At 38.7% G+C, this 23,719-nt stretch overlaps 1 protein-coding gene across 1 annotated transcript in view; it reads right to left on the bottom strand.

Moving 5' to 3' along the window:
• Positions 1–23,719, bottom strand: part of LOC115276249 (protein FAM240B-like) — an 86,660-nt gene that overhangs the window by 2,439 nt on the left and 60,502 nt on the right. The window contains exon 2 of the mRNA XM_029920181.1: positions 3,191–3,335. Coding sequence (XP_029776041.1) covers positions 3,191–3,335 — 145 coding nt within the window. The remainder of the gene's footprint in view (positions 1–3,190; positions 3,336–23,719) is intronic.

Here is a 23,719-nt window from a genome sequence, read left to right as displayed (position 1 = left end):
CCTTGGGCAATGTGTGCCCTTTTATTGTCTAATGATTCTGGGGAACTGACACTTAGGACTCCAAGGTCAGAGGGGAAACTTGAAGCCTGTCATGGAGTCAGTTTGATTCAGACCTGCGTCCTTACAGTATGGTTGGCAAGTAAGCACATAAAAGTATGCTTAGCATAATTAAGAAAATGCAAATTAAAACACAATGAGTTATCATTAACCTCATAGAATGATCAAAACAAAAAAGGAAAACAAAAAAACAATGTACCCCCTCAACTCCCTCCATTAAAAAAAACTCCAACAAAATTTTTGAAAACCTTTACAACAAAATGCAAATGAACTGTTGGTCAGGATGCTGAGTAACTGAAAGTCTCTTACATTGCTGTGGAAATGCAAAATAGAACAGTCATTTGGGAAAGTAGCTTGGCATTTACCATACGACCCAGCAATCTCAAGCTTAGGTACAGACTCAAGAGAAATGGAATTTGTCTTCCACAGAAACTTGTCTGTTGGGGCACCTATGGGGCTCAGCCGGTTAAGCGTCCGGCTTCGGCTCAGGTCATGATCTCACAGTTTGTGGGTTCGAGCCCTGTGTCGGGCTCTGTGCTGACAGCTAGCTCAGAGCCTGAAACCTGCTTCATATTCTGTGTCTCCCTCTCTCTCTGACCCTCCCCTGCTCGTGCTGTGTCTTTCTGTCTCTCAAAAATAAATAAAAAAACATTAAAAAAAAGAGCAAGGTGCAGAAGTATTGTCTCATCTTGCATAAAAATATAGCACACATATTTATTTGCTTATTCATATTGAAGCTTTTGGGAAAGATATACAAGAAACTGTTGATGTCAGCTTTCCCTGGAGAGCAAGTCTAGGAGCCCAAGTAGGAGGGAAACTCCCTTGTAATTATATATCCTTCTGTGATACTTGAATTAAAATATGTGCTTGTATTAGTTTCATAAGAATAAAAATAACCAAAATGAAAAGATTGGGTAAATGTCTTTATTAGTTTGCTAGAGTTGCCATCACAAGATACCACTGACTGGGGGTCTTCAACAACAGAAATTTGTTTGGTTCCAACTCTGGAAGCTGGGACTCCAAGATTAAGGTGTCAGTAGATTTGGTTTCTCCCAAAACCTCTCTCCTTTGCTTGCAGATGGCCTTCTTGCTTTACTCTCATGTGACCTTTTCTCTGGGTGTGTGTGCATCCCTTTGTGCATCCTAATCTCATCTTTTTTAAAGCACATCAGTCAGATTGGATTAGGGCCTACGCTAAAGGTCTCATTTTAACCAAGTCACCTCTTTAAAGGCCCTATCTCAAAATACAGTCACACTCTGAATGTGTGAGGGTACACAATTCATTTCATCACAATGCTAAAGCAAAGAAATGTATGCTTACTGCAGGAAGATCAGACTATATAATAAAGAATTTAACAAGTTGAGTTCAATCTTATATTTTTCACTCTTACAAATAACCCTAACATGAGTTATGATAATACTTATTACTCTTTTCATATACCGGTCTATTTTCCTCACAGAGATTCCTGGGGGCAAGTAATTTAGAAGGTATAAATATTTTGAAGGCTCCAGGCACCTATTACTATGTTGGCTTCCATAAAGTTCTCACTTACAACTCTGCTCAATTATGGGCCCAGGAAAGAATGGAAAGAATCTGGCACGTCAGCCTGCTCTTAGGTGGTTGTTGTTTAGCCACATTAGCAACCAAGGATTGAAAGTTGAAATACTGAGAGAAGAATGAGGGGTATGGAGAATAATGTTAATACCTACCTCATTCTACCTCAAATTCAATTACAATGATAGACATAAAAATACACTTTGCTTCTTTGAAAGATGAGATAAAACATGGAATGGCTGCTCTCTCAGCAGGCAACTGCCTCGGAGGCCCTCGCATGCTTTACTTAAGAGGTGATGATTCACTAGGGCGCCTGGGAGGCTCAGTTGGTTAAGAATCAGTGACTCTTGATTTCGGCTCAGGTCATGATTTCCCAGTTTGTGGGTCTGTGGCTCTGTGCTGACAGTGAGGAGCCTGCTTCTGACTCTACCCTGCTTGTGCTCTTTCTCTCAAAATAAATAAATAAACTTAAAAAAAAAAGAAATGATGATTTATTGAACTTATATGACCTGTTGATATCACCTATTAGTAATTTTCGTATATTTTTCATTATGCTTCTTAAGTATGCATCTTAATTTGTAACCAACCTCTCCTAGAGAAGTTTGAAAAAACTTCTCCAGGCTCACAAGCTGCCCTTGTTATAAGGATTTTTGAAAGTTTCTGTAACTAAATCTTCCTCCAAATGTACATGACTCAGGTCACTGAGATCTTTTAAAGTTCACTAGTAAGTATGGCAGTCTGTGTATTTCATGGAGCTCGATGGACTTTTTAATAATTTTTTGTTGTTACAATGGAAACAAGAGTCCTACTGGAGTGTAGTGTTTTGAGGGATGCTGCTAAACATCTTACAAAGCACAGGACTGCCTCCTGCCCCCAAAGAATTATCTGGCCCTAACTGGCAATAATGCTAGATTTGGAAACCCTGGTGTAGGTGGTGGCAAGACTGAATGAGTAGAAGAATTAATCATGTCTTGAATTTTCTATATTTTATGATGTTTTGACATCATAAGAAGATTGTTGGCCATGGAAAGGCCCAGAGCTAGCCTTTTCTTAGAGGTATCAAAAGGTCTGCTGTGAGCATGTCAATGAATCCTGAGTCTTTGACCCCAACCACCTCGAACTCTCACACATGAAGCCATATTTTCCCTGCCCTACATCAACCCAGGGCTAGGTACCAGACAACTAGAGACCTCATCTATAGCCAGCGCCCTCTGAAATTATTCAAACTAGACAGTTCTAAACTGTTTACTCTGCTATGGCTTGCCTTTTGCTCAGAAACTCCAATAAAAGCTCTGGCTTAGATGTTCCCCATGTTTCTGTTTTTTGCTACCCGGGCAAGACCTAATGCTTCTCTTGTGGCCCTGCATGGTATGTGGTTACCCTTTCTCTGAGACCTGTGAATATAATAAGCTTTGTCCAAGTCTTTTTTCTCATGGCTGCACTGGCTTTACCATACCATAGTGAACATTGGCATTCTTAGAACAGTGATAATAAATAGAACTCAGTCTCCCATATTCATATGCGGTATATTTGTATAGAAATCTAATTTTAAAAATAGTAGAGAAATGATTCACATACTTTCTCAGGGCACTCCTTCCCTGACGATCTTCCTCCAGTTCCCTGTAACAAGTCTGTTTGCTAATTTCTTTTTCCCAGAAGCTTTTGAGCTCATGACAAGTTTCACAGCAGAAGACTTCCCGGCGGATATATTGATTGTTCATCCCTTGAAAAATAAAAGAAAAAGAAGTCCCAGAGCCACTCTAATTTTGAAATGATGAAAGGTGTGTTTGAATCCACACTCTTCTATTTATGCTTTTTGTGACTGTAGACAAATTACACAGTCACTATGATTTGTTTTCTCAACGCAAATGAAAATAATAATGGTTCTGTCAGAAAATATAGTAAAAAATTTTGAAATGAACAAAAAAAGGGGCCTGCTGTTTTATTGTCTTTGAGCTATTTTACAACTCTGAAATTACAGAAAAAATATAGTAATGCAAATGATTCTTGAACATGAAGAGTCAAGTTTTGTTCAGGGGAATGCAATTAATAGCCATGTGGATACCAGGCAGTTTTATTCTACTTCTAATTCATTTCAGTATTCTTGATAGCCTCTCTCTGTATGTTTAAAAAAATTTTTTTGAATGGTTGTGATATCCTGCTAGTTTTCTCACTAATTAATAAATTTAATAAAATATTTCACTAATTTATATTATTTATTTATTTTATTTATTTCTTGTTCATCTTATTTTTATAATTGTGATTTTTACTTAAAGAAAGGGGTCTTAACAGTTACTTCACAATTGTGTGTATATGTATATAAAATGAGAGGGTACATGCAGAAACTCTAAACACAATGTATGGCAAATAAGCAATCAACAAATGTTATGCTCTTTCCATCTTTCCTCAGAGAATAACAATCACCTCTACCACATAATGTGGTTGAGCACATAATGTGTGATAGGCCTTCTACACACACTTACATTTGATTTTCCCTATAACTCTCAGACCTGGGTGATTCCACATTTATTGTTCAGGGGAGGAAACTGAGAAAGAATTTGCCAATATCCTCCTAACTGAACATGGTAGAGTGAGACTTTGAACCTAGGTCTGTCCATCTTCAAAGTGGGTTCTCTTGGCTCTGAGATGCTCATCACAAAAAATGACCACCTTATCTGAAAATGGCCATATATATAGCAAGCTTGTGTGGCATGCGTGTGTGTCCTGTGAAAGTGCACATGTTTAATACTCAAAAATGTTTACTTTTTATGTAAACATTGCCCATTTTCCAGATCCTAGTGGCACTGGCAGGCAGGTAGATGCGAAGGACTGCAGAAAAGCACTGTCTCTGCCTGCTGGTGAGCACTGGCTCAGACAAGAGCTCTGGCTCTGGCTGGAGATTAGGAAGAACCTGGACCTTACTATTTTGCTGTTGTTTTTGATACTTGGAACATATAATAGGTGCTCAGTTATTCTTCATTAAATTAAATTAAATGACCTTGTCAAGTTAATTTTTTTCCAAAAGAAGCTAGCCTGCAATTGCCAATGGCCTCAGATGCTGAGGGAAGGTCTGGAAGATGATTTCTGTACTTTTTGGGTAGGGGATATGCTCAACTCTAGTTACTTTCTGTAGTCTCAGGAGGCTGGTGCTGTGCCCAAGAGAGCATCTCCAGGTTCTCTCTGAGCACCACCTGAGTTCTGAAGTTCTGGCCCAGAGGTAGCACAGACTCCATCTTCTGAGAGCATATTTCCTACTTCTTTCCTCCCCCAGACTAATGGATTCAGTGCACAGAAGTCTAATAAATCCTTAGCCACTAGACATTGAAAGAGTTGTTAAAAATATATATTAGAACTTATAGAACTAGAGTATGGGAATGTGCTCCTCTATCGAAGTTAGTTTCCTATAGATTTATTCAAGCTGCAGAGGTGTTTAAATTTTCTTATTTTTCTCATGTGACTCTGCCTGTATATATGCTAGATAAGAAAATAGTGCTTGCTTTGAACAGGGAAGAAGGCATTGATGCAAACTTGGAACTTAAGTAGACCAAAAGTAATATTGCATTACTTATACACACATTCCTTTATTTCTTAAACATTTCAAGTTCATATTATCTGGTAGTCAGATAAAAGATAATTTGGTCAAACAGGTACTCACTGGAATTTTTTTATTTTCTTGAAATTTATAGTTAACATTTTATTCTAAAGAATTTTTTATTAAAAAAAAAAGAGGCCTATGCAGCCACACAGACTGCTCACATCATCGTGTCATTTTACATTTATCCAGTTTGGGGAAAAGGTGTGGTCTGAATATGGAAGGAAGATTTACTCTAGCAGACACTGTAGTTGCATAATTATGAGCTAGTTTAAGAGAAGCAGTTGAAAGCAGTGTGGTGTCCATACACTCAAGGAATAAATTAAATCAAGGTGAGCCCAAAGGAAATCAAGCAGCAGGCTCTGAAGTATCTGATGCATGCTGCCTCTACTTCCTGTTCCCTCCAAAGGGCTGTGGCCTTGGGGAAGACTTCAAGAATCATAAATTTAGATACTTTCAGTGGCCAGGCAAGTGTCATAAAGGAGTAAGGCTACCAGTAGCCAGGACCTGCATGACAGAGAGCAGTGGGCACTGTGTCATCTGTAGAGACATCTCTGATGCAGTCTGAGGGCTCCCTCACTGCCCTTCTTAAGGGATGCATTCTCTATCTGCAGCTTTGGCCCTATGGGTTTTTTTCTTTAGCTTTCTCAAAACCTCTTCCCCGTGCTCTCCCTGCAGGGCATCCTGAACTACTTTACTTTCTTTCTGCTGGCTTCCTTTCTACTGAGTTTCTCTGTGTAGCCCCTTTCCTGCCTCTGCATCTGAGCATGGGATACCATCTTCATTGGTTAGTCTTTCTCTTGCTGTCATCCCTGAAGCAACTAAGATTGGACCTCTTTACGAAGCCTCGCCTCACCCACTAGGGGATGTGTGGAGACAGTTATCCTGCCTGCCAGCACAACTGCAGTCCCACCTCACTCACCTTCCCTGGTGGTCATGCACTGACAGCCATCATGGCCAGTGAACGGAGAAGGAGGACAGACTGTTGTCACTCTTGTGACTTTGGGCAATAAGCCCTTTATGTGTTCTGAGACCCAGTTCTATTATCCACAAAGTGGAGATGAAATGTGCTAATATAGATGAAAGTGCCAAATATATTGCCATTCATTCCCTAAATGTTCATATACCAACCCACTACATGCTTGTCCTCAGAGAGCTCACAATCTATTGTCCTATCTGGTAAGAGATCAAAAGTGTTAACTGAATTTGAACCACCACCTAAATAAGTTCTTGTTGTCTTTAGTTTAGGCACGATGTTAAATGCTTTGCTCCTATTGACTCAGCATGTATTTAAGGTTTATTTATCTCTGTTGCTGGGCTGTCAGAATTAGAAAGCTCTAAATCTCAGGAATAAGATGCTTCCCTTCTTGTCTGAGGTCCAGTGTTGGACTGCATACAGAGAAGCCTTTAGCAAAAGCTGCTGGTGATGAGTTTCACTCTTACATCATTTAAGATGTTATATTTAGGGATCTTTGTGGTCAGATCCTATAATCACATTCACTGAGTGATGCCCTGTATGTTTAAGAATGTATAAATAAGGTAGGAAACAAAAATTTAGAAAGCCCATTTTTCCCTGGGAGTATTGATGAGAAACCTAAGCACTGACAGTTACTCTTTCTGCACCTGTAACTAGTCCAGGCAGAGAAAATCACCCACTATATGCCCTATGTATATGGTGCTGCCTTATAGATGTTATACAGGATGAAAAGACTTTACTTTCCCAAGTTGTTCTGAGTGGGATCAGGAAGAAGTGAAAGCCTCTGTGATCTCCTGTGGGACAGATCCGTGCTGCTTTTATAGTCACAAAATAGAAATACTATGGAATGTGAGGACAAGTGAACCCGTCAGTTACCTGAAATCTGACTCACATTTGAAGATGTTGAGTTCCTATTTTCTACTGAGGAACTTTTCAAACTCAAGTGTCTTCCTTCTATTCTTTGGCAAGTGATTTTTTTTTATAAACCCACATTTGGATCTTTACATTCATCCTTTCTTAATTTTAGTTTGCTGCTTTCTTCTCATGGTGAATGCAGATTGGTGAGCAATAGGTTTTTCAAGTGAGTGTGATGCTTCTAATTTATTTTTGGTCTCCCTCTAATCCTGAGATTCTCTAAGAATATAAAATAATTTCTTTTTCTTAATACCCAGAGAGCCCCATTGCTGCTCAAAACTCATGGGCAGCAAATTTAAATAACTCTGTTGGCCAGAAGTTCACATAAATGAGTTACTCGGGGTATTTTTATAATTAACACTTAGGAACAGTGTCTGCTTCCCCTTCTTTAAAAACATATATTAGACTCACTGCATTTATCCTTTTTGTATTTCTAATTCTGATTTAAAATAAATACCTAAGTACAGAGAGTTATTTCTCTTTAAGATAGACAATAGAGTATTGGCAATGGATACTCAGCCCTTATGGGACAACAAAGAATGGAAGTGAGTCCAAGGATGGGCCCGTTAAACTGGCTGCCACACATTCACCTGCTGGTTGATGGGCTGCTCATCTGTGATCTCTGGCTTAGTTTTAGACCCTTTATTGAATACTAACTGAATACCCTTCACTCTTCAAAGTGCTTTACATCTTGTGTTCAACTCTCACAAACTTATTCTTGTCCACATTTGACGAGGAGGTACAAAGAGGCAGGCCATTGCCCAAGGTCATTGATGCCAAGGTCAATTCATCAATGGTGATGGAGCTGAGATTGAAAGTGATGGAGCTGAGATTAAAACACCACCCAGCTTCGAAGCCTGTGCTTGCCACTGTCACACTACCCAGCCAGCCAGCCAGCCAGAAAGATGAAAGATCCTGGGAAGAACTGGGTCACGTGAGAAGCATGCATCTGGTTAAGTTTGTTCTAAGCAATGTGCAAGTCATCAATTCTTTATCAAGGCAGAACTAGATTAACTTTTTTTCAAGATTATTTCATGCTTATTGCATTAAGACAAACTTCCCTTCTCCTTTCTAATACCTTGTCAGAGGTGCCCAATATTATCAGTTTTATGTGTGTCATGCTAAGACAAACACTCGCAGGGCACTGATTCCTCCTATACCAGCACATAGTTAAATGTAACCTTCTTACCATTCTGCCAAATGCTGGTTCTATCATCTAGAGATTCTGTCTCTATAGCTACTGGGGGACACAGACATCACCCCATTTCCTCTAAGGTGGTCTTTTTCACCTTCAGTGAAAATATCTTTAGGAATGATGTTTCTAGGTCCAGTTGCTAAGATGACAGCAGCTGATTATGGGCTTGAGATGTTTTGATGGGTTTTTCTTCCCATTCCATCTTCAGGCTCTACTGGACAGAGAGTGGAGTGAGTTTTCTTGTCCTCTCCTCCTTTGCATATGGAATTTGAAGCATTATGTGTCAGCGGTTCTCCTAAGTGTAGCATCTTTTCAGGAAAATACTTTTATTTTTTTAATTTGCCTTCCAAAATTCAGTAGGGCTATTTGAATTTAAGTCTTGAGTTTCTCTCTACAGTTTTTCCTCCAATTAATATCTTTCAAAGCCACTTCAGATTTTGCCCACAGTGTAATATTTGGGTCTTAAGAAAAGGCACAGGTGAAATAAAAGGCCACCTGAGGCAGTACGAATGAGTTCTTGAGTAGCTGGAACTTTTAACTAAAAGAAGATTGTAAGGAAATAAATACTTGTATTAAATGTGTGCATAATAACTAAGCCCTGTCATGTTCTGTGGGGTTTGTCTGAATTAACTGGGATAACACTAAGTCATCAGAGACCAACAATTGTTATTCAAGTAACTAATAAAAAAATAAGTAAAAAAGAGGCTTTGAGTCCATTTGACCTTGGGAAACTTACATAAACTTTTTAAAGTTTAAATTTCTAATGTGAAAAAAAATGGATTGTTCTAAGAATTAAATGAGATTACCATTCAAGGCATTGAACATAAAATATCTGGTCTATGGAAAAACTCTCATTATCATCATCATTTATATTTATATTAGCAACCCACACTGAGTACAGTACCAAATGTTATTTAATTCTCAACATATTGTGCTAGGCTTTATTGTTCCCTTATTTGAGGATGAGGAAGTGAATCTGAGAGGTTAAGTGACTTTCCCCTAGTTCCAGAGCTAACAAGGGGGATAGCCAGAGATCTAGCCCAGACCTGTCAATGTCACAGTCCTTGGTCTGTTTACTTGAGTGCTGACATCATGCATTAGTAACAGTGAGCAATGAATCATGGTTTGCTGTTGCTAATGAGATTTTGAAAATTATCTCATTTAATAGTATCAATAGCTTTGGGAAGTAGGTATTATTTCCCCAGATAACAGACAAGAAGCCAGGCTTAGAAGGTTTAAGTTCTTGTCAAAATCTCAGAACTAGTAAATGCCAGAGCTGAGCTCTAAAACTACTCCGTCTTATTCCAAAGATTCTGTCATCACCTCCCACAGTTTGAATCACTTTCCCCAGTCATTTAGGGGAAAGATTACTTTCCCTAAAAAAAATAAATAAATAAGGACTAATTAGTGTCTATCATCAGGAGATATAATTAACCCAAGATGTTCTGCAAGAATATTCCTTGGATGCACCCAGGTCCAACATACACTGTCAATCCTGAGAGTCCCTGTGAGCTTGGTTGGGAGCCTTGGTAACTAGAGTAGATAGCAGCTTGTGGAGGAGAGAAGCTCTAGGCACCCAGCTGGAGATGAGGACCAGTAAGATCAGCAACATCAATCTAGTTAGTTGATCAAATTTCAAAATGCTATAAATATCAATATTGCATCAGTGGACAAAATTGGAATATAGACAATAACAGGATTTCTTGAAGTTGACATCTGTGCTGTGATTATGGAAGAGAATGACCTGTTCTTAGGAAGTACCCACTGAGTTAGCTAGAGGTGAAAGCTTATGATGAATCAACTAATTCAGAAAAAATAGGTAGATAGATAAAACAAATAGTAAAGCAAACAGGGTGGCAATAGGAGTATCTGAGTTAATGGCATATGGCAATTCTTTGAACTATTCTCGTAATGTTTCACAATCTTGTAATTATTTCCAAATAAAGAGTTAAAAATTAATTTTCTCTCTTTTCAAGAGAAAAATTGCTATTTAGCTTTATTCTCTCACATTTACCCCCAACTTCTTATTCAGATCACTAACCTCCATAAATAATCCCTACACATACTTTGCCTTAAAAAATTTTTTGGCTGAATATTTTTTAAAAAATTATTTTAGTGTTTATTTTTGAAAGGAGAGAGAGAGCACAAGGTGGGAGGGGCAAAGAGAGAGGGAGACAGAGGATCCAAGGTGGGCTATGTGCTGACAGCAGAGAGCATGATATGGGGCATGAACCCAAGACCTGTGAGATCATGACCTGTGCTGAAGTCAGATGCTAAATGACTGAGCCACCCAGGGGTCCTGTACTGAGTATTTTCTAATGCCAAAAAGTAAGAAAGTAAAAAATAGATGGGAGCCATTGCAAGAGACTGAGAAGCCAACTTGAAAAAGCTCCCAATTCCTTTTTTAAAATTTTTATTTATCTTTGGGGAGGGGTAGGGCATAGAGAAAAGGAGACAGACAGTGTAGGCTGTGCACTAAGAGTGGAGAGCCTGATGTGGGGCTCAAACTCACAAGCTTCCAGATCATGACCTCAGCTGAAGTTGGACCATTAACTGACTGAGCCACCCAGGCTCCCTGAAAGAGCTCTCAATTACAAAGCAACAAATATATATAACCTCATATTAGTTACAATCCAAAGAATGAATCCAAACTGATATACATAATTGAAAAAAATAAATGAGGGAGAAGGGACAATTATTCCTTTCAGGACAATTCTGATAAATAAATGTAGAAGGAAAGAGGGGAATAGAAAAATCACCATGAGAAAACCACAGTAATAGTAATTGCTATAGGAGGAATCCATTAATGAATAGTAAAATTAGCAGATGAATCTTTGAAGACAAACAAGATATTTGCATAGCCTCAAAAATATCCCTCCCCAAATTTACTAACTATTGTGGTGGTTTTAACATATTACCACAGGTAGAGCTGAATTCTCCTTTCCTTGCATTTGGCATGACTTGGTGACTGAAATGAAAATAGTAACTTTACAGTAATCAAGATGCACATCACTGATAATGAGCAATGTTGATCTTACATGTATAGATCACCTGATTTGGTTTGACAGAGGAGCACATTGCCTCCATGGTGGTATACATCTCTCCTAACACCAGAAAATTGTCTATTCATGAAAATACTGCAGATAAATTAAAATTTGAGAACCTTCTACAAAATACCTGACCACTTCTCATTAAACGTTTCAAGGTTACAAAAGACAAGAAAATACTGAAAAGTGGTCACATATTGGAAACTAAGGAGGCATTGAAAATATATGATCTATCTATCTATCTATCTATCTATCTATCTATCTATCTATCATCTATTTATGTCTATCATCTATCATCTATCTATCTATCATCTATCTATCTACCACATAAATACAATGTAGTATCCTGGATTGGATCTGCGAACAGAAAAAAAAAAGGACATTACTGGAAAAACTAAATAAATCCAAATAGTGTCTGCAGTTAATTTTATTACATGAACATTAATTTCATAAGGGTATTTGCTTATGTAAGATGTTGACATTAGAGTAAACTGGGTGACAGGCTTGCAACTCTGTCTAAATCCAAAATGACTTCAAAATAAAAAGTAAAAAAAAAAGACCTTATATGAGAGCATACATCTGACACCATGGACAGTTGTGGACAGTTATGGGCCATTCTTTTGCTGAGGAGTGTTTTCAGTGCACATGAAGATATCCTGTTGGAGCCGACAGTGTCACGGAGAACAGACCTACCTGTGTAATGGGAAGAGCCCTGCACTAGGAATTAGGAGACCTCTGCATCCCATATGGGCAAGTTACTTACCCAACAACAGAAATAAGTCTTTGTTTTCTCATCTGTAAAAGGAAGCCATATGTATTTTCACAAAGTTAATGAATTTTCAATGGAAAATGCTGCTGTGGTTAAATATTTTGTAGCTGACACAGTAAATACTTAACAAAATCCTGGGTTGTCTAATTTATATCCACAAATTAATGTTGATTACCTACAAATCAAAGGCCACAGATTCAGAAGCCTGTGTGGTCCAGAGGTGCTTACAACACTCTGTGGCCAGTTCTAGAATGTATGGCCCATTGGAAGGACCTACTCAGCTCCAGCTGACTCTTCAGTGGAACACGTTCTCAGTGTTACCAGGTACTTAAGCTTTCCAAGAGAAGCTGGAAATCTTGATTTTTAAAAAATGCTTATAATCTCCTTATTTTAAAATGTTAATAATGATTTTAGGGTGTTTTAAAGTATTGTATGAAACATCAGAATACGTTGGTGAATTTGGCTTTTGGTCACCAGTCTTTGAACCCTGTAGGGACTAACAGGGGAAACCTGAGTTGCCCATGGGCCATGTAACTATGTCTTAGTTACAAAACAAACATATGCTGGGCACATGTAAAGTTAACATAAAACCTCGCAAAGCAAAACAAAACAGAGTTTAGCCTCTTCCACCTCTCAGGTTAATGGTAACCACTGCAGGTCTATATTGGTCACTTGTAGGTGGTTTCATTTGATCTCCACCGAATTGGGTCTGAAAGGGAACTAAGCGGCCGTTAAACCCGTTCCTTACGTCCCTGGGTTTGTGTCTTCCCAACTCCTTTGAAACAATGGAGAGCTTCCACACCTGGCTGTGTTGGGAGTAGTAGCTAGATCTCCATACTGTTGTCCCATTAACTGAGCTCTAAACTACTCTGGAGCAAGGAGCCTGCCTGATAGGGTGCCCTTCACAGAGTGCATTGTAGACTTGCTTGTCCAACAGAAAAAGCCCCTATAATTCTTTTGTGCTGGTACCACTCATCTGGTCAATTAAAAATCTCCAAAAAATTTTGTGCTAAAAATAAAAACTTCTTTAGCAAATCTTACATTCTATTCCTATTAAAATTTTTGAAAGGTAAGTTGATTAAAATACAAAATTTTGCTAAAAATTGTTTCTCTCCTCCCTGCCTTTACCAAAATCTTAGTCCAGTGGCTGACTGTCACTAGTTCTTTTTATTTATTTATTTTTCTGAACAGAAAATAAGCTGTGTATCTTTTTTTAAAGAGTGGGCTGTAACCAAATTCCAACTTCTCCAAATCGTTGTTTCCAGAAACATTTTTTTTTCTTTCTAGCAAATGAAATGTCTGGAACAAATCCACTTTAATCATCTCTATTGTCCTGTTGAGTGAGAATAAAGTCATGATGGTTGTTGTTCTTAATTTCTCTTTCACAGGGTGTGCTTTCTAAATAAGCCAGATCATTTGATCAATAAAGTATAATTTCTTGGAAACTCAAGAGGTGTGAGAAGCAGCTGTGTCAAAATGCACAAAGTCAGCAGGAAGGTTGGAGTGGGAGAGGGACAGGGAGCCGGGCTGACAAGAACAACAAACACTGCTGGCACACTTGCTGGCAGTACTGAAGAAAATAAGACACTTGAGAGGAGAAATATGGAGACTTAGAGGAGCATTCACTTTCCTTTTTCTCCCTAAGTATTGTAGGACAGTGTTTTTTCTTTGTTTCCTTTTGTTGTGATGGTCCAAGTATTTGGGGATGCATATGTTAATTACTGCATTCCATAATTTATTCAATCTTTCTCAGCAGGAAATCTCCCAAATAATTTGGCCAATGGATTACAAAGTTTTACACAATTGGCAAAGATGGTCTTTTAAGACCGCATTTTAAAAAATGCAAATATAGTACATGTACATAGCAGAACACTTCAAAAAGTATTGAAGGATACAAAATGAAGTCTTTCTCCTCCTCACTGCAGCCTGCTATGCTTCTTGAAGATATCCACTGTTAATGATATTTCCATTTTCATGAAAGCATATGTGCATATGTGTAGCAGGATTCTCACACAGAGTGTTGTGACTCTGAGAATTTTCTTTCCAGGAAGCAACTTTATCTGTGTGGCTCGGCTCAGTTGGGTTCATACCTCAAGAACTGAGCCCTGGACACCACGTGGTATAGTTTTTTTATACATTTCCTACTTCTTTCTCTCCCATATATGGTAGCCTGCAAACATGCAGTCTGATTAAGTGGTCACATGTTACAAGGTTGTGAGGGGTATTGTCACATATGCTCATGTCCAGGTTGCCTTTTTTTTTTTTCCTTTCCTTAAGGAGGGGACCCTGCCACATGTGCATATGTGTACATAACATCTTCTGTTTTGTAGATAGGACTATACTGCATACATTGTTCTGCATTTTGCTTTTTTACTTAAGAAAATATTTCCTTACTAGCCCACATTGTTTTTTATGGTCCCCATTTTTAAGGGATATTCCATGATTTATTTAATCATTCTTGTACTGATGGACATTTAAATTAATTCCTGTCTGGGTCTAGTAACAAAAATTGCAGTGAATCATACATTTTGTTCATATATACAAGATATTTAGAGCATAAACTTCTGTTCATATGTTGAGTGTATATTGCTCTCTACAGTTTCACGAGTGTTGGAATATTTATGGACTTAGAGGCCCTCTTTCTTTCTTCATTAAAAAAAATGTTTTAATGTTTATTTATTTTTAAGAGAGAGAGAGACAGAATGTGAATGGGGGAGGGACAGAGAAAAAAGAAGACTCAGATTTCGAAGCAGGCTCTCAGAGCTGTCAGCACACAGCCTGGTGCAGGGCTCAAACTCTTGTGAACTCTGAGATCATGACCTGAGCTGAAGTTAGATGGTTAACAGACTGATCCACCTACGTGCCCCAACACCCTCTTCTACAGAAATACTTCCAGCAGCACCTAGGTGGCTTGTAGGTTAAGTGTCCAACTCTTGATTTTGGCTCAGGTCATGATCTCACAGTTCATGAGTACAAGCCCCACAAGGGGCTCTGCCTTGACACGTGGAGCCTGCTGAGATTTCTCTTTTCTTCTCTCCCTGCGCATCCCTGGCTTGCTCTTGCTCAATAAATAAATAAATAAACATTAAAAAAAAAAAAAGAAGTACTTCCAGTCTTCACTAGGGCAAAAAAGACCAATGTATTAGGTTCTTTGTGAAAAGACTCACCACAACTTCTTGTCATGTACTCAAGAGACCATACCTAAATGTGCCACCCCAAGACAGATCATGGAAAGCAGTTGGCACTTAAAAAATATTTGCTGAATTGGGGCACTTGGGTGGCTCAGTCGATTGGTGTTCGACTTCAGCTTAGGTCATGATCTCATGGTTTGTGGGTTCAAGCCCTGCATTGGGCTCTGTGCTGACAGCTAGCTCAGAGCCTGGAGCATGCTTCAGATTCTGTACCTCCTTCTCTCTCTGACCCTCCCCTGCTCACACTGCCTCTCTCTGTCTCTCAAAAATAAATTAAAAACATTAAAAAAAATTTTTTTAAATATTTGCTGAATTAAGAAATAAGCAAATCATGGTATGCTGATATACAGTCAGTATGTGCTTCAATGAAATTATGTTTCAAACATAAAAAGTACCCATCATTTAAATGAACATAAACTTTAACCAGTTTTATTACATTCTTGTGCTAGAAGTATTTTGTGCTAAAATATTTTGAGATAAGAAAAAGAAATGCTCAAAGTTCTAACAGTGGATATGCTGAAATAGCCAGTTATTATTTCTATTTCTCTTATTGTCTTTGGATGGTGTTTGGCTTATGTTATTTCAACTATATTATTATCAACCATATAGTTATTTCTTATATATGTTTAAATGTATATTTTTAATGTGTCATTTTCTGTTTAAAACATTTCTTTTTTAGACTTTGGCAAAGATATCTCACTTCAGTCTCCTCATCTGTGAGTAGAAGTTCTTTGACATTCTCCCTGAGTTTAATAGTCAGGGAAATCCATCAGCATTAAGTTTAATGGAATAATTTGTGCCTTCAACAATACAGGGGCTTTGTGTTTCAGTTTCTTCACTCCCAGATGAGAAAGAATGTCTGAGTGCCTTGCATATAAGTGAAGGACAAATATCAATAGTTAGGCCTTTAGCAAAAAAGGAGCTATTCTCTGATAAATGAGCAGTTCTATTTCTCTGTATCCCTCACAGCAAGTTTTTCTTTTAAAACTGGACTTTATATCTATTGAGAGAGTTATTTTAATTGGCAGTCACTCATTACTCATTTGAAAAGCCATAATTTTGATGGCAATTCTTAAATTTACTTTATAGATTAATTTACACTTAAAAAGCACTGAAACTCCTTTTAAATAAATATCACTCGAATCAAATAACATTTATTAAACCTTGACTTTTGTGAGAATCATGTACTTATGTCTATCTAATGAAGAGCTACAAATGGCCAATCATAGAATCTAAAACAAAAGAAAATTCTGCAGTTTAATTTCTTAAGTCTCAATTTACTCAGTCAAGTGAAAACCCAAAATTAAAGATCAATCCTCCGGACTGCCAGTTTTCAAGAAGCTCTCTGGTTTGGAGAGCTATGGTGAATGTTTCTTTGGGACTAAGTTATCCATCAATCAATATGAGATATATTCTGTATTTTGTTTAATCTTAAGAGAGACTTACTCTTTGAGATCAACACAGATTTCTCTCTTTTCTTTTCTTTTCTTTTTTTTTTTTTTTTACATATGATTTAATTTGAAATTCATGCATTGTTGACACATAGAAACCAGACATGGAAAGCCTCTGTCTAAACCTATTCCCAAACCGGTGCAAGGTAGGGTGTTCAAAGTTGGAAGAAAATGAGCCCAAGTGGCTAAAAACTGACAAAGGTATAAGGAGTGTGTCTCAATTCCCAGCCCAGTGTGAGCTGTTCCCACACTTGACAACACAAGTTCAACGCACTGTACCTTAAAGATGAATTGCAGGTGAGCTGATATCCGGCTGGGGTATAAAGGAGAGCAAGTTTCACAGACCTGCTCCTGACTCCTCAGCTCTGATTTGTGAAGGCCACAGGCACTGTCCTACAATCTCATTGTTGCAGCCCTTTATATAGGAGCGGAGGAGTTACAGAATCCCTGAGACTTTCAAGGTCATTTGAGCCTAATTAGTAGCAGAATCAGACAATACCTTTTCAGGGACATTGCAGCCTTCACTTGTGGTCGAGAGATAGCTCTAAATAAATTCCATATTTTGCTACCTGACCTGCTCCAGGGTAGACAAGCTTCTGTTTTGGCTGGTCCCATGAGTGCTATGACTTGGCCTGAACTAAGAGTGATGATTTAGAACATGTACTGGATTATCCATGTGCCCTGTTCTTCTGAGACTTGTGAAAAGCCATCCTCTGACCCTTGGTGTGCAAAGGGGACTGGAATGGTGGGACAAGTCACTCTTGGGTGTAATATTACAGGAAGACTTAGGGAGGCATCTTGTTCTTTGGAGCCATTAATCCTTGAATGGAATCTGGTGATGACATATCACGGTCTGCTTAGTTCTCTAACCAGTTGGAGCAGGAATTGACCTCTGGTGAGTGTTTTCCAATAAAATGCATCCAAGTGAGATCGACTTCTCATTTTAGAGTGGCTTATCCTATTATGGAGGAGCACATTTTGTCCTTAGGAAAAACATTTAGAATAGTCATTCATCTGATAACAAAAATAGCTCTGGTTTTCATCAACTCCTTCTACCATGTTACTAATTGAATACCTATTACTTGGTTCAGTGGGTTAGAAATTTATGACTTATATGACACATGACAATCTTTTTTTGTTTCGTTGGTTTTTTTTAAATGATTTTTATTTATTTTTGAGACAGAGAGAGACAGCATGAGCAGGGGAGGGTCAGAGAGAGGGAGAGACAGATTCTGAAGCAGGCTCCAGGCTCTGAGCTAGCTGTCAGAACAGAGCCTGACGCGGGGCTCGAATCCACGAACCGTGAGATCATGACCTGAGCTGCAGTTGGCCGCTTAACCGACTGAGCCACCCAGGCGCCCCGACACATGACAATTTTGACCAATATTCATACTAATATTCAAACTTTATCTTGCTGAAGTAATAATACTTAATGTTGGGTCTAGTAAATTAATTTAACAAGCCAGTTTACTTTCAGCTGGATACCTACTTTAATAGCAGAATCAAGTTTTAGATATGAGATTTTTTTCATTAGGAGAGAGAGGAGTTAATTCTGAAACCATTTTGCAAGGTACCACCTATACAAAAGCAACTTTATAAGAGAGAAAAACTCAATACAAAATATTTCCAAGGAGCACACTGAAATCACAGAAGTGAAGTTTATGTATATACCATTTAAGAAAGTACCATAAAAACTGAATAACTAGTAGATGACATATTATAGATGACAGTCTTTTTTCCCTTCCTCCCTTTCTCCCTTCTCCCCTCTTCATCCCTTCCCTCCCTCCTTCCTTCCTTGCTTCCTTTCTTCTCACTTTGCCCTCTACCCTTCCCCCTTTTCTCTCTCCTCCTTCTCTTTATTACTGATATTCCTAAAGCTATGACAATCACTTTGGTTACATGAGATTCCTCAGTCTTTATTTAGGCCATTAGCAAGATTTCAAGAGAAAGGTTATCAAAACACTCTTATGTGGTATTATTTCACTTAATTAATGCAATTCTGTAAATTCCTAATCTACTAATATGGAGTCTTGCACAATTAATAACTTGTTATACTTCAAAGAATGAGATTTGTGTTCTTCCTGGTTCAGCTGTTAGTTTAATCTATAAGTATCTGTATGTCCAAATTTTGATCTTACTTTTGTATTTTATTTGATTGGGAGGAGAGGGGCATGAAGAAGTTAGGTTAATTGGCTAGTTTGAATAATTTTGTCCAGCTGAAGACTATAAGGGAGGTGCCTAGCTGTTGGGTACCTGGCTCTGGGGTGATTAGGGCAGGGTAAATATTGGCTTGGCATGTGATATTTTTTAGAGGAGGCAGTTGGGGATGTGGGCTTTGTATTGGCTGTGTAAAAAAGGTGTGCTAGAAGGGATTAATTTGCTGTCTCTAGGAATTATCTAGGGAGGCACAATCTCTCCAGGATCAAAACCCCAAAGGCCAGAGCATCAGGAATACAAAAAAATTAAAAAAAAAACATAGTTAATACAGTGAAGATAACAGCCAGTAAACCCTCCTGTTTAAATTCTACATAGTCCCTCTTGCTTCTAATGCCATGCCAGCTGAGCTCAAAGCATGGCATGTTGGCCCTACACGCCCATTGACTATGATCTGAGCACACCTGCTCACTGTGAATGGTCCCAAAAACCTGGCCACTGGAACTTCTAGATAACTGGTTACTCAGGCAGAGTCTAACTCTGGAACCCTCCTGTCTTCTCACAAGGGTCCCATTCCTTTATTTCCCATTTTTCAAGCCTTCTCTTGATGGCTGTATCTTTTCAGGCTGAGGACCCCCCCCCCCCCCCGCCCCAAAGCCTTCTGTTTCTAAGCCATTTAACCCTGTTAAGGGTGTCAGCAAAAGGCAGGTGGGTGGCAGAGAAGTCTAGGGGCTCTTGTTAATCCCTTGCTTTTTTTTCTGGGCTTGTGACTTTGTGGAACTTTTATATGTGTACATCTGTACATTGTTATTTTCTAAAGAGAAGGTCATAACTTTCCTCAAGTCCTCAAAGGGCTTCATGACTAAAAATTTGGCTGACAACAACAACGATAATAATACTAACACTTATTGAGTATTTATGGTATTCCAGGTGTTATTTTAAACTCTAAGTATAAACTTTTAATCCTCATACGATCTTCTGAGGAACAGAAAGGCTAGATAAATTGCTTGCAGCCATACAGATCACCAGGGATCAGCCCCCAGGTGAAATTTGGCCCACTGCCTCTTTTTAATTTATTTATTTTTGTTATGGTTAAATACAGATAACATAAAATTCACAGCTTAAAAGTGTTCCATTCAGTGGCATTTGGTATATTCAGAATGTTGTGCAACCATCACCACTATATAGCCCCAGAACATTTTCATCACCTCTAAAGTAAATCCATGTCCATTAAGCAGTCAGTCCTATCCTCTTCCCCAGTCCCTGGCAACCACTAATTCCCTTTCTGTCTAAGGCTTTATCTACTACAGTAGTCCCTCCTTATCTGTAGTTTTTCCTTTCATGGTTCTTGTTACCCACAGTCAAATTGTTCTCCGGAAGATGATCCTCCTTTTGACTAATTGTCCAGGGTCAATAACAGCCTAATACATTATAATGTGTATGTCATGCACTCACTTTATCTAATCACGCAGGCATTTTATCATCCCACACCATCACAAGAATGGGGAGCGCAGTACTATAAGATATTGTGAGAGATAAAAACCACATTCGTATACTTTTTATTATAGTATTTGTTATAATTGTTCTATTACATTAGCTATTGCTGTTAATCTCTTCCTGAGAATTAAACTTTATTACAGATAGGCATGTATAGGAAAAAATATAATTATATATAGGACTCAGTACTATCTTCAGCTTCAGTCATCCACTGGGGTCTTGGAACATATCTCCCATGGATAAGAGGGGAATACTATAGCTGATACTCCCTCTCCATTAGCACAGTTATTACAGTGCACCTATCCATCCTGCAAACTCTTAGGACAGAGAGAAATACATCTGTCAGTGAGTTGGGAGACAAAAGGAAAAAAACAAAAGAAAGGAAACAGATTTTAAAAGAAGTAAGGAAAGGGAACAGATTATATAAGGAGCCATTTAAAAAAAATGTTTTATTGTGTCGACTGCAGGAGGGCAAGATGGCAGAGAAGTAGGGAGCTCCGTACTTTTTCGCCAGCCCACATCTCTAAAACCAGGAAGGACTGAAGCAATAGGATACTGAACCGCAAGAGTCTGGGAGGAAAAGAGACAGAGTCTACTAAGAAGATAGCCTCATAGGTGCATGATTGTGAACTGGGGAAGATAAAAACAGACTGGGACCAGAGGCGCGGAGGAGAAGGAGCCCCCTCCATGGAGAGCCAAGAGGAAGAGAAAGAGTGGCTGAAACTGCTATAAACTCTCTGAAGAGAAAAACCTCGGCCTGGGATGGAGAGGGATCCTATCATCCCATCTGTAACCACAGGGCTTTGGAGAGAGATTTATTTCTCTAGCTGTGGCGCTTTCCTTGACCAGGAGAAACTGCTCCCCTATTCCACATGATCCTGTGGATAGACCCAGAAAAAGTATTTGACAAAATAGAGCATCCTTTCTTAATAAAAACCTTCAAGAAAGTCAGAACAGAAGGAACTTAAACATGATAAAAGCCGTTTATAAAAAAGCGCACAGATAATATCATCCTCAATTGCTAGAGTCAAGCCCCAGCAGGTCCAGGGTTCCCCTGAAGGATGGACGGTGTAGGCCAGAGAGAGTGAGAGGGCCTTGAGTTTCATTCTGATCACCAGACAGGCACCCCTGCCCACTTGGCAGGTGTCTTTACCATTCTGTCAAGCATCTCTGCCCTGTCTGGTTCTCAAGTTTTATTTATGGCAAAAGGTACAAGGACCAGAAAGAACAGTAAATGATTTCTCATCAATAAGTCTTACAATTTTCCAGGACATGGGTTCTGCAGAAGTTACAGTTCTAGTAGTAATGATTGTCATAAAAATCATAGCTACAGGCACTCATGTTGTCATAGGCATTTTTTACAAAACCTCAGGTCTAGCCTTAAGGAAGCGACCTTTAACTAAGAGGTAAACAGCATTGTTTAGTAAAGGTCAGTTTTTTTTATGAGTAAGGGTCATTAGGCTGTTTATAACCCTAAGAAAAAGTTCCCAGAAAAACAGGTTCTTAGGAGACATAACATCTGCTCTCACAGTCCCAAAGATGATTGATACATTTTATTGCAGTAGTGACTTTCACAAAGGCATTCAGGCCCAGAAGGTAGTCATTATCAGTTAATTGCTTAGGTGAAAATTGTATGTTCCATTAGGGTGTATCTAGTTGACTCATCTTTTCCCTGACCAGGTGCAATCATGCCTCAGGGACAGGGCATGGGGACAGGCTGCTCCTGACACTAATCAGAAAGTATTTGAGGTTTGGTGCCCAAAAGAAATGAAAAGTTTCAAGAAGGAAGATTTTGGGAGCTATCTGGGGGCAAGAAACTGTGCAAACTTGCCGTACCCATACCAGGAATTTTCTACTCTACCGGTGAGTTCAAATAGCTCCCAACACTCAATGGGGAAAAGCTGAGAGCTTTCCTCCTGAGATCAGGAACATGATAGGGATGTCCACTCTCACCACTGTTGTTTAACATAGTGTTCCGAATGCTAACATCAGCAATCAGACAACAAAAGGAAATAAAGGCATCAGAATTGGAAAGATGAAGTCAAACTTCACTTTTTGCAGACAACATAATACTCTACATGAAAACATAACAGACTCCATCAGATGCCACTAGAACTGATCCATTCAGTTCAGCAATGTCACCAGGTCCAAAATCAGTGTACAGAAATCAGTTACACCAATACACCAATAATGAAGCAACAGAAAGAGAAATCAAGGAACTGATCCCATTTACAATTGCACAAGAACCCATAAAATACAAGGAAAAAACCTAACCAAAGATGTAAAAGATCTTTATGATGAAAACTATAGAAAAGTTATGAAGGATATTGAAGAAGACACAAAGAAATGGAAAAACATCCCGTGCTCATAGATCAGAAGAATAAACATTGTTAAAATGTCATTATTACCCAAAGCAATCTACACAATGCAGTCCCCATCAAAATTGCACCAGCATTCTTCTCAAAGTTGGGACAAACTACCCTAAAATTAGTCTGGAACCTCAAAAAAACCCGAATAGCCAGAGTAATATTGAAGAAGAAAACCAAAATGGGAGGCATCACAATCCCAGACTTTAGCCTCTACTGCAAAGCTGTCATCATCAAGACAGTATGATATTGTCACAAAAACAGACACATAGACCAATGGTATAGAATAGCGAACCTAGAATTGGACCCACAAATGTATGGCCAATTAATCTTTGACAAAACAGGAAAGAATATCCAATGTAAAAAAGACAGATTCTTTTTTTTTAAAATAGTTTATTGTCAAATTGGTTTCCATACAACCAGTGCTCTTCCCCACAAGTGCCCTCCTCCATCACCACCACCACTTTTCTCCCCTTCCCCTTCCCCTTCAACCCTCAGTTTGTTTTCAAGATTCAACAGTCTCTCAAGTTTTGCATCCCTCGTTCTCCCCAACTCTTTCCCTCTTTCCCTCCCCCTGGTCTTCCATTAGGTTTCTCCTGTTCTTCTGTTTAGACCTATGAGTGCAAACATATGGTATCTGTCCTTCTCTGCCTGACTTATTTCACTTAGCATGACACCCTCGAGGTCCATCTACTTTCCTACAAATGGCCATATTTCATTCTTTCTCATTGCCATGTAATACTCCATTGTGTATATATAGATATACCACATCTTCTTGATCCACTCACCAGGTGATGGACATTTAGGCTCTTTCCATGAATTGGCTATTGCTGACAGTGCAGCTATGAACATTGGGGTACATGTGCCCCTATGCATCAGCACTTCTGTATCCCTGGGATAAATCCCTAACAGTGCTATTGCTGGGTCATAGGGGAGTTCTATGGATAGTTTTTT

This window comes from Suricata suricatta, chromosome 13 (assembly GCF_006229205.1).
Source record: "Suricata suricatta isolate VVHF042 chromosome 13, meerkat_22Aug2017_6uvM2_HiC, whole genome shotgun sequence".
Taxonomy (NCBI): domain Eukaryota; kingdom Metazoa; phylum Chordata; class Mammalia; order Carnivora; family Herpestidae; genus Suricata; species Suricata suricatta.
The sequence above is the reverse complement of the archived record's forward strand: the minus strand, read 5'-3'. Positions and strand labels throughout refer to the sequence as shown.